General features: G+C 49.2%; 2 protein-coding genes across 2 annotated transcripts; both read left to right on the top strand.

Moving 5' to 3' along the window:
* Window positions 1-2,719: 2,719 nt before the first annotated feature.
* NCLIV_050640 (conserved hypothetical protein) lies at window positions 2,720-3,533 on the top strand (the record flags this gene model as incomplete). Its single annotated transcript, XM_003884617.1, has 2 exons — window positions 2,720-2,887; window positions 3,378-3,533. The coding sequence occupies 2 exons, from the start codon at window positions 2,720-2,722 to the stop codon at window positions 3,531-3,533; spliced, it is 324 nt and encodes a 107-aa protein (XP_003884666.1).
* Window positions 3,534-13,278: 9,745 nt separating this feature from the next.
* NCLIV_050630 (H/ACA ribonucleoprotein complex subunit 2-like protein, related) lies at window positions 13,279-14,339 on the top strand (the record flags this gene model as incomplete). Its single annotated transcript, XM_003884616.1, has 3 exons — window positions 13,279-13,411; window positions 13,812-13,915; window positions 14,181-14,339. 3 exons carry the CDS (start codon window positions 13,279-13,281, stop codon window positions 14,337-14,339), a joined length of 396 nt encoding a protein of 131 aa, XP_003884665.1.
* Between the last annotated feature and the right edge of the window lie 1,304 nt (window positions 14,340-15,643).

Raw genomic sequence — 15,643 nt, 5'->3', positions numbered from 1 at the left:
CGAGACTAACGATCCTTGTCTGGTGGTGAGCATGGCAGACATCCAGTAGCGTGGCCGGTGCGCGAATCTGCGCCCACGGAAAAAAAATACAGTGGATCCCTTGACCAGTTAACTCTACTCGAACTCAAGCGGAGAACATTTGGCGGGGGATATACGCTGGAAGAAAACACAAAATTCCCAGTCTTGCGCCACCGCTAGCACCGGCAAAGTCAATGTTTCGACGGGGAATAATAGCGAGAGAGCGGGCGCCCTTTCCTAAAAAAATTCATGGAACCCGATGTCGACGCCGAAAATCTTTTCAACCTGAAGGCGCCAATGTCTGTTCAACATAAAAACACATTTCGAACGTGAAACGGGGTTTCTTGTGGATCTGAAAGTAGTAAGCTTGTTGATCTTGTTGAGGAGCGGAAGTTCACGCGCTAGCAGCGCTCAAGACAGCATGCAGCCGCCAAGTCCGCTCTGAAAAAGGGCATGCAAGGCCTGAATGGTTCGCACTACGCAAAGAGAGTGTCGTTAAAAATCTCCCTTTCGTCTCAGCCGTATAAGAACCAGCCGAGTCAGTCTCCAAACGTCAGTCCGTCCTTTTTCTTTGACATTGGCTGGCTCATAAATGCACTCGAACTTCACATCGTACGTGCAGCATCCCAAAATGACTCCGAAACAGAGAGCACACAATCGGACACAAGGAAGCGGGTACCGTGAGCAACTTTAAGGTGCAGCGGCTAAGTTCTTGCGACATAGTGCTTACGACAGACAATAATTCGTCCAACAGTTTGTTTCTCTCACATATAAGCAAGGGTGGGACACAGTAGAGAGCTATTCCTTGTAGAGGCATTTTGCTCAGGGGTTGTGATACGAACTTCGCACATGTTTCGCTGCAGTCAGCGGGACGCTACATGCCTATCCAATACGTCTCCTTTACCCTGAATGGCACGTGAAACGTCCTCGCGGGCTCGTGTCTCATACGTATTTAAGTGGTAACCGCCTCGACGTTTCACGTTGCCAGCGTGCTACTAAACCGACGCTTCGTTCGTTTGCTTTTTCTCCGCTGACGGTTATCACTGCACTGGAGATGTCACTGACGCGCACGTAGATGCCACATGGAGGCAGATCTCAGAATCGAGAGACTACCTCTGCGTATACTGTTTTGGACCTTGGCCGCCAATTCTGGAAACAATTTGAGTAGGTTAGTTGTGGGTGGCATTTAGCCACTGGTTCCGTCTACTCTGAACTCGGCTTTGCCCATCGCCGACAGACCGACACTGCTAGTTGTCCGGCTGGGCTGCAATAGTGCGTGCCGAGGCTGCGAACTCAAAGTTGCATGATGCTGTACGCACATCTACTTGCAAGTATAGAAAGGATTTGGTGGGGGAAACGTGTTGCCAGGTATAGCCTCACATTTACTCTGATTCGCCGGTGCGGATGCAGTGAGATGGTCGATCACAATCCGCGTAGCCGGGTGTTGTTGCTGTTAATGGCGCTGACACGACAAAGCGAATGTCGCTGCTCTGCTGCCTCAGGGGGTAGACACTTTACCTGATGTACAAGGCGCCCGGGTGGGATCGGAAAGGTAAAAGTGTACGGCAAGATTGAGCGTGAACTGTCGAATGAAACAGTGTGCTCCAACGCAAGTCTAACTATCTAGCATACCTGACGCCCACAATTCTGCAGAATGTAACAAAAATCTCCAGGCAAAGACCGCAGCTAGAAGTGTGGAGTTCAGTATCATACGACATGAGGTTATTTCACATCGGGTGCGTCTCCTCGTATCAGCAAAAACTTCTGTGTGGTTACGGGGCAAGATACTGAGGCTTTTCTCAAGAAAGCCATAAGCCTTCTTCAGGAAAGCCATAAGCATTTTCCAGTTATGTATCTCTATTTCACAAAATGTGGAGATTCCCAGAGGGCAGAATTGCCTCGTAAATCTCAAAAAGAGGAGATGGATTTCATGGATTGCCTCCCTGTAGATTACTTTACTATTCTTTATTTGCTAGGTAATCAGTGAGATTACATAGTGCTCGGGACTACCTGTGTACAGCAGACATCCCAGGCCTCCCGGCGTCGGGGCTGTGTGGAGTGAAATGGAATTATTTTGCGGGGCCACACACTCGACGTTTGGGACCACCCGTTGACCTACTGCTCAAATAAGCGCGTGTGAGTTTTCGCTCGCTATGTGTATCGTCAATTCTTCTGTGACCACCATGTTTGGTACCACAAACCGCCTGCTAGTCAGGGACAGAAGCACCTGAAAATACAATGAGACTGACCATCCCACATGTCTCGCTTTCAATGCGCCGTATTAGTGCTGAAAGAAACTGATTTCTCTGAAGGCTCCGTCGGAAAACATCCTGCCTTCTGCTTAAGAGCCTGAATCAGTCGCTTTCTCCGCGGTAGCCGTCCATTCCGTTGTTCGACATTCCCTATTGCATTATAAGGCTCATCCCTAGCGTCTGCGCAAGTCGAGGCAGCGAGCGTCTCGTTTCCTCTACGGGCCTGGCTCACTATCGCGGTTTTCGTTCCGGATCCGAACCCAATTCACAAAACCTGTTCTTGGCTGAAAGAGCGCAGCAGAAATGACTTTAGGCAAAAATGTCCAAAACAGTACCGACTAACAAGACAAGCAGAAAGGCGGTCGATTTCCACGGCTGTGCAGTCAGGCATTACTCATTGAACAATCGTGGTGTACAGCCGCCGTCTGCTGTGAGGCTGGATCATACAAATGGAGGAATTCATAAGACCTATTGAGCCGTCGGGCTCGAGTGAGGAGCTGCTATCCAATGAGGATCGTCAAGCTCTAAAAAATAAGCGGCTATTGGAGGCGTGTTCACTGAATGACACTGAAACGGCTATTCGTCTGCTTGATGATGGAGCAGACTGTTACTATGAGGTAAATCAGTAGATCCGCTGCCACCCCCGCGACGTGGAGTCACACCTTTAGGCGAACTATTGCCAGAAGTGAAGCAGCAACGACCTTATCAGAATGATTTACGCGAAACGCAGCCGTCTGCTTCCCTTCTGCCGCGCAAGCGCAGTCCACATTTCTTTTCTAAGGGCAACTGGGTCCTACACGCGGGTTGGTGTGTATCTGGTACAAGTAGGCATGTATGCATTTGCAGGTGTTCCTATTTGCATGTATGTCTTTTGCAGCTCTCTCCCTCTCTGTATATATATGTATATATATGTTTGTACATATTTGTGAACACTACACTTCCGGAGAGGGGGATGATTTCGCCAACGGTCTGATACAGCAGTCTAACAAGGCGGCCCTAACGCGTCACACGCAGGGTCCACGGGCTTGTCTCTGAGAGGCGTTATAGGAGACTCCTTCAAAAGGTACGATGAACAGGCCAACTTGTCGCTCTGCTTTGTCTGTGAAGGATGAAAAGCAGTGGACGCCGCTGCAATGGGCTTCCACCAACGGAAATCTGGTGCTTGTCAGAAAGCTGCTCGCGGAAGGAGCGGCTGACATGTATTTGAGCCCACTTCACGGTCCTGCTGTAGTTGAGGCGCCGCAGAAGGTAAATTTCAGTTGACACAGCCCTCCTGCTTTGCGCCCTAACGGAGGCGTCCATGCCAGGGACTCACTGATAACCTTGCGTATATATATATATATATATATATATATGTAGAAACTAACATTTACGTGTATCCAAATGCGGCATTCTTTGGAGACTACCCCGTTGCATTCATGTACATGACTACTCCAGTGAACGCATATGGATGCATCCGCCAGTTCCTGGGCTCTCTCCTCGCCTTTTCTGCCTATCGCTACATCAAAATGTAGGCGCATGTGTAGAGGTCTGAGATCGTGGACTAGGACATACCGCGAGCAGTGAGCTTCTGCAGAGCTGGCACGTGAGTCTGCGGTGCGACGTCGGGACCTAATTATATAATAATCCTTTACGCCCTGATCTGGAGTGATCCTGTCGAGTGCAGCAGGAGGCACCAGTCGAGAATCCTTCAGATAGTCGAATCCGCCCACGCGAATCGGCTGTTCCCACCTGCAAACCGAAGAGATACACGCCTCTGTAAGTGGTCCGTGCGAAACATTAATTTGCGTCACAAGTGTCCTTGGCAGAGACACCTCGGTATTTCGAAAGGCTCGAGAAAGCACGCAATCCTGCGAACATGTCTGAGAAGTCACATGATGTCCAGGGCAAAATGGAGATGAGATAGAAGCTGCTGTTGTACGACATTCTATCGATGATCCACCGCGAGTCCCCCATTCAAATAGCAGTCTTGGGGAAACTTATCGTTTCGTAAGAGATGTAGCCAACACGAGGCGTGAAGGAGAAGATCAGTTTTCAGTGTTCTTAGACTCGTTTTCTCTGATATCGCCCGCGTATGACTTAGACTACTCATGTATGATGGTCGAGCCAAGTAAGACAGTAGCGAGGCATGCCAAGCTTGAAACACTAATGTTACTAAGGAGTCGCGAGCGTGTATCGTGTTCGTTCGTAGCAAAAGAGACGCCGCAACATATACACTGTCTACAAAGCGAGGGAGTCCGTTTGGCGAACCAGACTGAGGCGCTTCGCAGCAGTTTTTTTCGATTATTTTTATACTTATTCTGCTGGGAGAGTCTTGTTGGTGTTAACCGCGCAACATGCGAAGAGCTCGTTTTTGCAGGAGTTGCAAGTGTTGCTATCAAACGTGAGATTGTCCAGGGTTGTGAGGAAATGTAGAATGTTCGGCTTGTCTTTTGAAGCCTCCTGCCAGGCATTGGGCTGCCTTTAAGGGTCATTTGAGGATTGTTTGGCTCCTCATCAAAGCCGGTCTCTCTCCGCATGTTAAAGATATCCTGGGAAACACCGTCCTGCATCAAGGTTCGTTTACCATGAGGTGCCGGAAAGGTTGACGCAATCGAGAAGTGAAGTCATATCGTGCTGTCTACTTTCAGTCTGTTACCGCATGAAAGAACAGAAAATCTCTATGATGGCCACGCCTGCCTCTCCCACCTACAACACGGGAGGGACCCTCGCCGTGCCAGCTTGTAGACTTACAGGAAAATTCGTCGTCATGCGGCCAAACTTGTTGTTCATGGTTTCTGGCATCCCGATGTTGGAATGGCTGACTTGCTGAAAGCCACTGATTTGCCTACTTCCCAGTTAAATCGGGGCTGCTTCATTCCTGGCCTCAGGTTTAAGTTTGGGCACCCGAGGAAACCGAATTCGTGACCAGGACCTAACTAGTGCCCGTGAGAGTGCGTTTTATTTGAGATTCCCATATGTTTCTGTTGCCTTTTCATTCAAGATGTGCTCCGGCTTTCCGTGGAGTACTCCAGGCATCTTGAGTTTTGCTCGGCACTTTTTTGTTTGAATGACGAGCTTGCTCTGATCCTACCGAGTGGTGAGCACCCAGCGTCCCCCCTCTTTTTGTTGCGTCGTTCACTGCTTTGGGTTCATCTCAGCAGATGCCAAAATTAACGACGCCGAAACGTGTGCGACTCGGACTCTTTTATTTTCCAACGTTTTGCAGCTGCTGCCGGTGGAGATGTCGCAACCGTGAAAACCATCCTTTCTTTGGGTGTCGACGTCAAAGAGAAAAATGGACGAGGTCGTACCGCTGTAGCCCTTGCGAGCGTGAGTCGAGGAAGGGAAGAGAAATTACTTCCTGGAGATGTTGAACGGTGTCAATCCTACGAGTGAAGTTACCTATCCAAAGCGGAGCTTGAAGCGAAATATAAAAGCGCACCCGGCATGCCAAGAGAGGAACCAGCTGAACCCAAAAACGGCAGGCTTAACTGAGAGGAGAGGGCGCATGAGACTGACATTAAGAAAACCTGGACTGTAGCCTGGCAGACGCACGATTGGTCAGAACGTTATTGAGGCCGCGTATAGCATGGGCACCAGGAGAAATCGAAGTTTGTGGATGCATGAGACACAACCCGTATGACCTGTATCTCCTGCATTGGAACAGGTAGTTCGCTTACATGGTTCACACGAATGCAATCGCAGACCGATGCGTGTTCATAAAGGTCAAACTGCCACATCACGGGCGTGCAAATGGAGGATCTCTTTCACCCCCACGACGGTCGCTAGGTTGTGCGGGACTTTACCGGGAGAACACAGTTCCATTTTTTCTGCCTTGTTAGCTAGAAGTCTCTACAGCTTCAGGCAGGGCGATTGTTCAGCTCCCTACACGCCGTAGAGGGATCAATAACAAGAAATGCTGTTTCGAGAAGAATCAACCGCTGCACTGCTTTGATGGTCTGCGAACAGTACCGAGATCAATGTTCCATTTGCAGACTGAAGGCAGCAAGATGATTTTGGAAGCAGCAGCGGAGGTGACGCAATGCCAGGCGACAGGCGAGCTCTTCTCATACAAAGTGATGCCACACATGTGCACCTTTACCGAAGGCTTCTTCGCACCCGTGAGTCATTTGAGTTCTGCAAACGCATGCAAGTACAAACTGTGCCTGCCCATGCATGTACGCATTCGAGTGTACTGCAGAAAATTGCCCATTCCGGCTCTCGGAATGCGTCTGCGTGCTAGTCAATCAACACTGGGCAAACATGATCGCTGCATACTTGCATTTGCCTGTGTCTGCAACTGTATGTATATATATATATATATATATACGCATCGCGAAGCCGCATTGTTGGTCATGGAAAAAAAAAACATCACAGACAGGAGACACGTAAGCGCGGGGATGGACAGGAAAACGTCCCTTCGCGTACTGCGTGATCTTTTTCGGGTGCTTCTTGATATTTTACCTCTGCATTTGTGGTATTTTTTAAAGCGCATAACGGCATTCTTGTGTACACAGGCGGGTAACGCAGAAACACACTACTCAGCTTCACCAGGGCGTTCTTTCCATGCCGATCAACAAGCTTGTTTATTCAGTCCAAGAACCCCTCCTCTGAGGATTTACTGACTGCTTAGACTCCAGGGTTCTGCTTGGAGTGGGCATCAGAAATGCTGATCTGCTCAAGCTTGTGCCTAGATGTCTCCTTAGGGGGAAACACAAATAGTGGTTACCGAGGCTCGTATGCGAGATCATGAGTTTTGATGCTGAATCAAAATCAAGGTGCTCTACTGCAATTGCATGATTCTCTCAGAAAGCAGTGAAAATGCTTTGGATGTTTGATTCGGCTGACGATGAAGAAAAAGAGAAACCCGTAACATGGTGAGCTCCTTCCGCCGGCTTTTCTGCTACTGCACTACGGCCCAGTGACCGGCAGACGATAGCTTTATGGAAATAACGAATCCGTCTGTACTCAGGACTGCAGATAAAATGAAAATTCATTTCCCGAGTACGGTAGAAACCGAAGCCAATCTCACATCTGTTCAGCGTCCTTTCAAGGTGATGTTGGCCTTTAGAAAGGTTTCTCAGATATCCCTCCTCTTCCACGTCGTGTGATGATGAACAGACAAGGTTGTCGGTCCGTGTTTTCGGTTTTTTCGTGCAGGTGCCAAGAAGCCGTCCGCCTGAATCAAGAAGCAGAAGCTCGTATCTGCCGTGCTCTAGGCAGCGAGTCGCTTGATGAGATTAACACTGTGAGGCCGTCATCTGTCGACCGTGTATCACGTTAGGAAAGACGAAAGCTGCGTACAAACCCTAAACACGGTTCATGAAGGAGATTATATATAGCATATTGGCCGGTAAACGAACATTTGAACACGGATTCCATTCCTTATGATCCTTTTTTCAGGTGTTGCTGTTCACAGCAGACCATCCAGTCTGCCCAAAACTACATCGAAGGATCCTCCAGCACAAGTCAAAGATGGAAGGAGAGATTGCCCTTCGACAAGCGATGGATTTCCCTGTAGGTTCTTACCTTCTTTCTCACGAAAGTCTGAAAAGAGTTCCGACCCCCAACTGCATCTTCCGCAACAACTAAATCATTCAAGTTAATAGTGTCGGTGTTGATTCAGTCCATGCCCCTCCCAAACAGTCCTGGCTTGACCCCCGTCCGCGAAAACCCTCCTATGTTGTATGGGGCTGGAGCGATGCCGCTGAAAAATACCACGCTTTGCCTGTTCACCGAAGATTTGAACAAGCCATGTTTTTTCCGTCAACGCCTTCCTTAAGACCAAAACCGATTTCTTTCGCATCTCTCCACCTTGTGATCTGGTCACAGAATTAGTATCTATGCATGCAGTCGTCTGTATTTTTAAACTTACAACGAACAACAGATTCGTGGTATCCTATGTCTCGAGGAGGAGTTGCAGAGTCTTTCAGATTGCGCTGGCGATGTCCGGGATTCCTTAAGAAGGCGTTGATAAAATCCGATACACACTCTCCGCGGACTGTGAGCGTAGTGAAATGTTCCTCGAAGTATTCTTTCGAGCCAAAGGCACACGTTCCATCAGGTGATTTATACACCGGGAAGCCGGTTCGTTTGCTCCCAGGATCCTTCCGGAGATGACGATTTCTTCGAAGTTATCCACCGCCTCAGCACGGCGTTACAAGTTGCCACCGACAAGGAATGCGATGAGAAAGTCCTGACTGCCGCTCGAATCAAGCTCAAGAAAGTGGAAACCGAATTGGAGATAACCCGTCTGGTGCGCAAACCGTCATACGACAACTTCACTCCAAATCTCCCGTTCATCAAGTGAGTTGGCAATGCCCATTGTGTTGTTTATTACTTCACGTTGACATGTAATATAGACAGATAGCAAAGCCTCATTTCTTCTTGTTCCCGATCTTATACAATGGTTTGCCAAGCCTATCGTTTTCGTTCGTCCCCTTCCGAGCACGCGTCACGACGCATGCCTCCCTGGAGATTTACGCTCGCACGCACTCAAATGAGATGAGGGGGTGAAATTACTTTGGAACGAAGTTCTGTAGTAAAGTTATCTTTTTTCCTTACCTGCACGACATACAACCAAGTGAGGTGCGCAACCTAGACTCCTCCAACATCCCACTGTCATGCCGTCTCCCTTCTGATCCTCATTCTCAAACGTCAAGGATCACTTGCAACTGACGTGCCAAAAAACGGAGCGGAACAGGCACCTTCGATCTTTCCCGGCTGCCTGACCATGCATACTTCTCAGACTCGTATACAAACTTAAAGCTTTTGGATTTTTCTGTCTCCAGAGGATGCAGAGGTCTTGAGGGATCTAAAATAACATGTGGAGGAAAGGAGAAACAGCTGGAAAGTACTCCGTACCCGCTATGAGGCTGTATGTGCGAAACCCGCCGTACTTGTTTTAATTTGCAGCGCACTCGGGAATGCAATTCAAGCAGCAGAAGAATGTGGGGCAAACACTGCGCTTTTGGCTCGTGCAGTGGAATCAAAGCAACGTGCAGTCGATTATTTGTAAGAACTATCTGCAAAGATCAACTTCTTCACTTCAGTTTGAGGCATGTTAAAAAATGGCAGAAGGGTGCATTAATCCGGGCCGCAAGACCGACATCGGAAACGAAAATGACGGTGGCAGTAGCGGTCTCCAAATGCACTCAAAACTATTTCGAGCGCAAGGCTGGCAAAGCTGCTGTCCATTTGTGCCCCTGCATCTGCAGGTTTACGTCTGTGTTTATATAGTTACGCATACATCTGAAAAGTTCACCACACGCAAATGAACGTGTCCATATTGTATGTCACGGCTCATGTGCGGACATATATCTGTCCGTGCTATGCTGTTATCGTTGCAAATGTGTTTCGGCGGAACAAACCCCCCGTCTCGTTGCACCGAATCGTGGCGCTCTTCTACCTGCATTCTACGTTTACCCAGTGCGGGAGGTTTCCGTGAAGCCAACACTGATTGATTAGAAGGCAGCCGCAGCGCCTTTCTTACTGTCTGCGTGGGGGTATGTTCCACCGCAGGAAACTGCAGAGCCGGATGGAAGCCGTTGAAAGCGTCTGTGCCGTCCCAGCTCTTTTTGACTTAAAAAGCGAAGCAAAGGCCCAACTTCCGGATTGGGCGAAGGACGCTGCGTCGTTCGAGCAAGTTGTTTTGCAGTTTCGCGTACGCTGCACAACCGACCACGTGGACTGTGGAGCCGCGAACTTGCAGTCGCCCTAATCTCAAAATCCAGAGCATGTCTGGCCGGAACTTCTGTATTTCTGGGTCAACTTGGCACAGCGCACTGGCATTTAGGCGCCAGGTCACGAAAAAATAGGAGATATTCATCCACCGAGCATTCCATGAGCCTCCCAGAAATGATGTGTGCACCCTAGTTTTGTGGTCGATCGGCACGAGGCCACCATACGGTCTTTCAGGATGGATGTCCATCGGTTGGGTTGGGCTGTAAAGCCGAGTTGTTGGGCACAGCCTAGCCTTGCCCTTGTGTGCCCTGTTCGCCGCGTGAGTCAGAACACTTTTGTTCTCGTCCACGGCGGTCTCTCGGATAGCTGGCTGCCATCATTTGCGGCTCTGTGGTGCAGGAAGAAATTGCTGCTGCGAAAGAATCTGGCGTCTCCTCAAGTCTCATCTTCATCGCTGAGTGAGTTAACCCTCATGCGCCTGCGGGATCATTGCGCGCTGCGGACGGTGTGTGTGTTTGCGGTATGTCCGTTCTGAGTGGCACACTGGATCTCCCATAGGCATGGATAGGCAATGTTGTTCGTCTAACAAGCGGAGGCAGGGCAGGTGAAATGCGTTCTTGTGGGCGAGCTTTGTTCACCATAGTAGCAGAATTGCGTACAGCCAAACCGTTTGTTTTTTCCGCGATCCGGAGATACTTCACATGTGGAACAGTGTGAAGCCGCGAAAACGGGGAGCGAAGCAGGAGCTTGTGTAGCTCATTGGACACAATGAGTCGTTCGATATTCTCCCCTTGTTTTCGGTCAGTGCAAGTCCTCTGGCAGAAAACCTGAACATCCATCTTCGGAATAAGTTCGTATATACAGAAAACCTGGAGCTCTTTGGGCTCGCAAAAGGCGATTTGTGTGCGGTTTGTTGTGAGTAATTTACGGTTGAGCGCCGTTCTCATATATATATATATATATATATATATATTAAGTAGACATGTATACTTTGACATTAGTCACGCACGAAAGCATGTAGGTTCGTTCTTCTACACGCCAATATGCAATTAAGTATATATATATATATATATATGTAATCGGTCACGATCTTTCATCGGCGTCTGCATTCCCTCGGCATCATGTCGTTTCCTTGCAGAAGCAGAAACCTGAATAAACTGGAGACATTGCTCATAGAAATGAAGAGGTTGGAAGAAGAGAAGAAAATGAAGAAGGTATTCTACGTCGTCGCTTGTCAACTCCTGCCTCACAAATTGTGAATGCCACATTAGAATCCCTTTTACAACACGCTGCGTCTTACGAAAATATTCCAACTCTCCAACTGATTTGAAAATTGCAGTCTTTGTCGAAATCTCTTTCGCGTATTTTTGCCTTGCGTGTCCTGTCTGCTGCTCGTACTCTATCGTGTTCTCTTACCTTTTCAGACCACAAAGAAAAAGGGCGGCACTAAAGCAAAGACAATAAAAAAATGATGTCATCCTGGGCGCAAATACCCTCGGTCGGGAGGGGAGATAATCAGATATACGATAGACTATGCAGATTGCAAAAGACCACAAATTTAGTGTTTGGACAGAAGCATCGCTGCACAAGCTTCAAGAGCTACGAGAACCTCAGATACGGGACTGATGAAATGACCCGACTTTGTCGTTCCAAAGCAACTCGGATAACCAGATCTTGTTAGCTGTCGCTTCTTTTTAGCATGTACCAATTTTTCTCGCGAGTGACTCGATCTGGCAACGCGTCGCTCCGACTTCTCGGTTTCTGCGCCTCTTGCAGAACAAACTGCAGAGAGAAGAAACGCGCGCACTGCCACGTGAGCGAAAGAGCGGCCTTGCTAAGTTAAGGTTCAGTTCTGCGTGGGAGGAAAGTTTATCTCTGACTAGTGAAATACAGTCAGCGTTCCGTCGCATGCCTTCGTGGGCATCGAAGACCGAATTGCAACCCTTGTCTGCGACGGCACTTTTTCATCTCTAAGATGGACGCGCACGCAGCAGATACCCTGACAATACGGAATTTAACTAGGCACTTCCGCTGTGGCTCCACCCCAGGCCCGAGCACAAATACTGGAAATCTGTACAACAGAGGAGGAATGATATATTGTCTCGTGCGCCTTGTAGATGCTGTTCGTAACAGATGCACTTATATGCATATACCTGCATACAAATACGTTTCTGGCTATTTAAGTATTGCAAGGTAAGGCTGTTGGCCACAGCCGTATCGGTCCAAACGTGTACACATTCTGCCTTTGGCTGCCTACCCATCCACCAAGACGTGCCCCCTCCAGGCAAGGAAGCCGCCGACTTCCCTAGGTCTGTTTGTGAAGGGGACGAGCATCCCCCTGGAGCGTCCGTACTCGCCGGCATCTCGAAGAGCCGCTCAGCTTTGTCAATGTTTCCTCTTTTGACCTCGTTCATAAGTTCACGCCTTATCAATGCACACAGCTCACGCGGAGCGCTAGGCGCTCTCCTCTTCAGCCAAGCAAGCGGTCCTCGGCATTTTAGCAACAAACAATCCAAGTTTTTGTAGGTAAACCGCTGTATACATTTTGTATATATGTTTTGGGGCGAGTGTATATACATGCGGCTGGCGCATCGTCGGTTATGGTGGTCCTTGAATTACACGGAGTGCAGCGGATTTGGTGAAAAAGGGGAGTCGATGACAAAGACGTTTCGATAAGAGCTAACCTGCAGATAGTCCCAGTTCGCCGCCGTACAGCCGTCTCCTTTGTCTTTTTTCCACGCTATTGTGCCCCGCGCATGCAGCGGCCGATTTCTGTGGCAGCTCTCTTCCTGCGTCGACGCAATTTGATGCGCTGAGCGCCCAGTGTGAGCCGGCTTTTTCTCACTTCAGCACAAAAAAAATTTCAGCTGCGATGATAGCGCAAACCAACCTGCTCCGCGCTTTGAGCCGCTGCGAATCCCATAGACTCCACTCTTCCTCCTCCCGCTCTTGCTTCGCGTCCTTTCGACGTATTTTGCGACTGCATCCCCACAGCTCGTTCCGGACAAGTGAGTTTTTCACAGGAGGCAGACCTAGCTTTTTCTGGGGGGAAAACCGTTGTTCGTGCCAAGCAGCTTGTGGTAAGAGGTCCACAAATCTGGCTTTTTTAGATTTGTCGTTTTCGGGGCGTTTTCCGGGGTGCCTGCAGCTTTCGAGGCAATATCGCTCTAGGTTCTGCCGTGCATGTGTCGATTGCCGGCGGCCTCGACTGACCCAGCGTGTTTGCAGCGGAGGTGGCTTTTTCTCGTTTTCAGGAATTGGCAAGTAACTGATCTGCTCGAGACTCTGGTCCTTTCCACGGTGAAGATTTCGGGAAAAGTGTATCGCGCTCCTCATCACGAAGATGTCGGCAGAGAACGACGGCGACGTGAGCTCGAAAGCGTATCCGCTCGCCTCGCTCGAGGTGACAAACCAGATTTTGGATATCGTGCAGCAGGCCTGCAGCTACAAGCAGCTTAGGAAGGGTGCTAATGAAGGTGAGGACGACGAGATCACTGCTGTCTTCGCAGAGGCTGAGAACGCCGGGGTTGTTGCTACGCGAGGGTTCTGTGTTTGCATTTCAACTCCTTGCATGGTCTCCATGAGCCGCCCACTGCACGAAAAGAAATGCGTTAACAGGTGCCTTTTCAACCGACAGGGCGAATGCTTTCCTTCCTTGCTTCGACTAAAAGGCTCTGCCTTGCCTTTCTTCTCCTGTGGGCCGAGCGCGCGCAGCGAGAGGCAGATGCAGAGAATACTGTGCCCAAGATGTCTTCCCTCCTTTGGTCTTCTCGTGCATCTCTCCCCTGTTGTTCTCCGCCATCCTCGCGTTTGTATGTTCGTTCCGCAACGTGGTATGGGCTGTTGTGTCCCCGTGTATCTGGTTTCTTTTCTCAGCAACCAAGACTCTGAACAGAGGAACCGCTGAGATCGTCATCCTTGCGGCAGATGCGGAGCCTCTGGAAATTCTGCTGCACCTTCCGCTGCTCTGTGAAGACAAGGTACGCAATCAAAACTGTCCTGGGTATTACGGCACAGGTAGGCATTCAGAAATCGTTTTTCGCGTCACGCGTCTCCCATTTTTCTCAATTTATTCAGCTCTGTGAAGACGAAGCAGAACTTCGGTTTGATGCACGTTGTGAAAAGGGAGGAAGCTCGAAGGCAGCCACTGGAGCCATGCGTTTGGGCGCTGTTGCTGACCTTCGCATCCGTTTCGACCTGACACCAAAACACGTGAATGTGTTGTATGTGTGTGTGTTCTTGCAGAACGTTCCGTATGTCTTTGTCAGGAGCAAAGTTGCTCTCGGGCGCGCATGCGGGGTGTCTCGCCCTGTCATTTCGTGCTCAATCACCAACAAAGAAGGTTCCGCTCTGAATCCGCAGATTGCAGAGCTCAAGAACATCATTGAAATGATGCTGATCTAAAAACACCGGGTGGAATCGACAATGCATTTGCTACGGGCTTTGTGTGAGGAGAACCGGGAGACGGACAGCCGAGGAAGCCTCGCCCTGTCGGTCACTTCACACACAGAGCCGCCAGCGGCGATCACTGGCGAGCTTTGCGAAACCCATATTCACGTGCAAGTGCACACGTAGACACTGGCGTGTAAATGTGGATAGATTTGTGCATGGCAATTGGACACGCATGCATTTGATGAGCCGCCGTGCAGCGGTTTTTGGTGTGTGTGCGTAGCCTGTTGACCGGGTACGAAGACAGTTGCGCTTGGCGAAAACGATGCCAAAAAACTTTTGTTCAACAGGTGGCATTGTTCCGCAGTCGTGGTTTGGCCAGCAATGCTCCACGGAAATGCCCAGATACAACTCGCTGGATTCCGATCCAGGACCCCGACAGGGCGCTTTTTTGGATTCCTGCACTCAGCAAAATGTTTTATGTACCTCCTATCAGCATCTGTAATGTACAAAAATGTGGGTATGGTGGGTTGTAGAAACACGGTAGAGAACGGGGAGTATGTGGAAGTCCACCATGTGCACAGATAGGTGCTGGCATCTATATTATCCCCTGTAGGTGCAATCAGATCCTGTCGCGTGACGAGGGCAAACAGCGCAGAATACACTTGTGAACTGTAGCGATCCTCGTTTTCGCTATTCCCTGAAGTGCATATTTGCACGGAAATAATCGAGCATTCCACATTCCGAAATATTTTTGCAGAGTTCCGCACCCGCAAGTAACTATCGAAAATAAAGGGGTTTGTGTTCGTTTGCAAGAAACAGGAAGCTGCCTGTCTGCTTGTGTGTCGGGTCACGGCGTTGTGTTTTTGCATGCGCGGGTTCCCATGAATCACATACTGTGACCGCTTGTAGGCAGGGCGGTCATAGTCCACAAGTCGGAAGTCTTACGTAGACACAGACCGCACACTTGCTTTGTTACACACAACTATGCAACATAATTATGTGGAAGTATACAACATTAATGTTATGTACATTTTTTTTCAATTTTGTACGCACAACGCATGTAATATATATATATAGGTACATGAAAGGCATAAAGGACAGGAGACGAGATCCCAGACAAAGCGTGTTGCCCGGGAGACGGCAAACAGAACATCTGGCGATCCGTTTTCATCACTTCCTTGCACGTTTGTCTTCTCCACTCCGCTTATGTCATGAACTGGCGAAACGCAGACAACGCCTCCGCATATATATATACACACACACAGACATACATACGTGCACGTGCTTTATCAAAATAAAGGGTTTTCCGGAATCGG

Source organism: Neospora caninum, chromosome X, assembly GCF_000208865.1.
Source record: "Neospora caninum Liverpool complete genome, chromosome X".
NCBI classification, from domain to species: Eukaryota; Apicomplexa; class Conoidasida; order Eucoccidiorida; family Sarcocystidae; genus Neospora; species Neospora caninum.
This window is presented reverse-complemented; position numbering and strand designations above follow the sequence as displayed.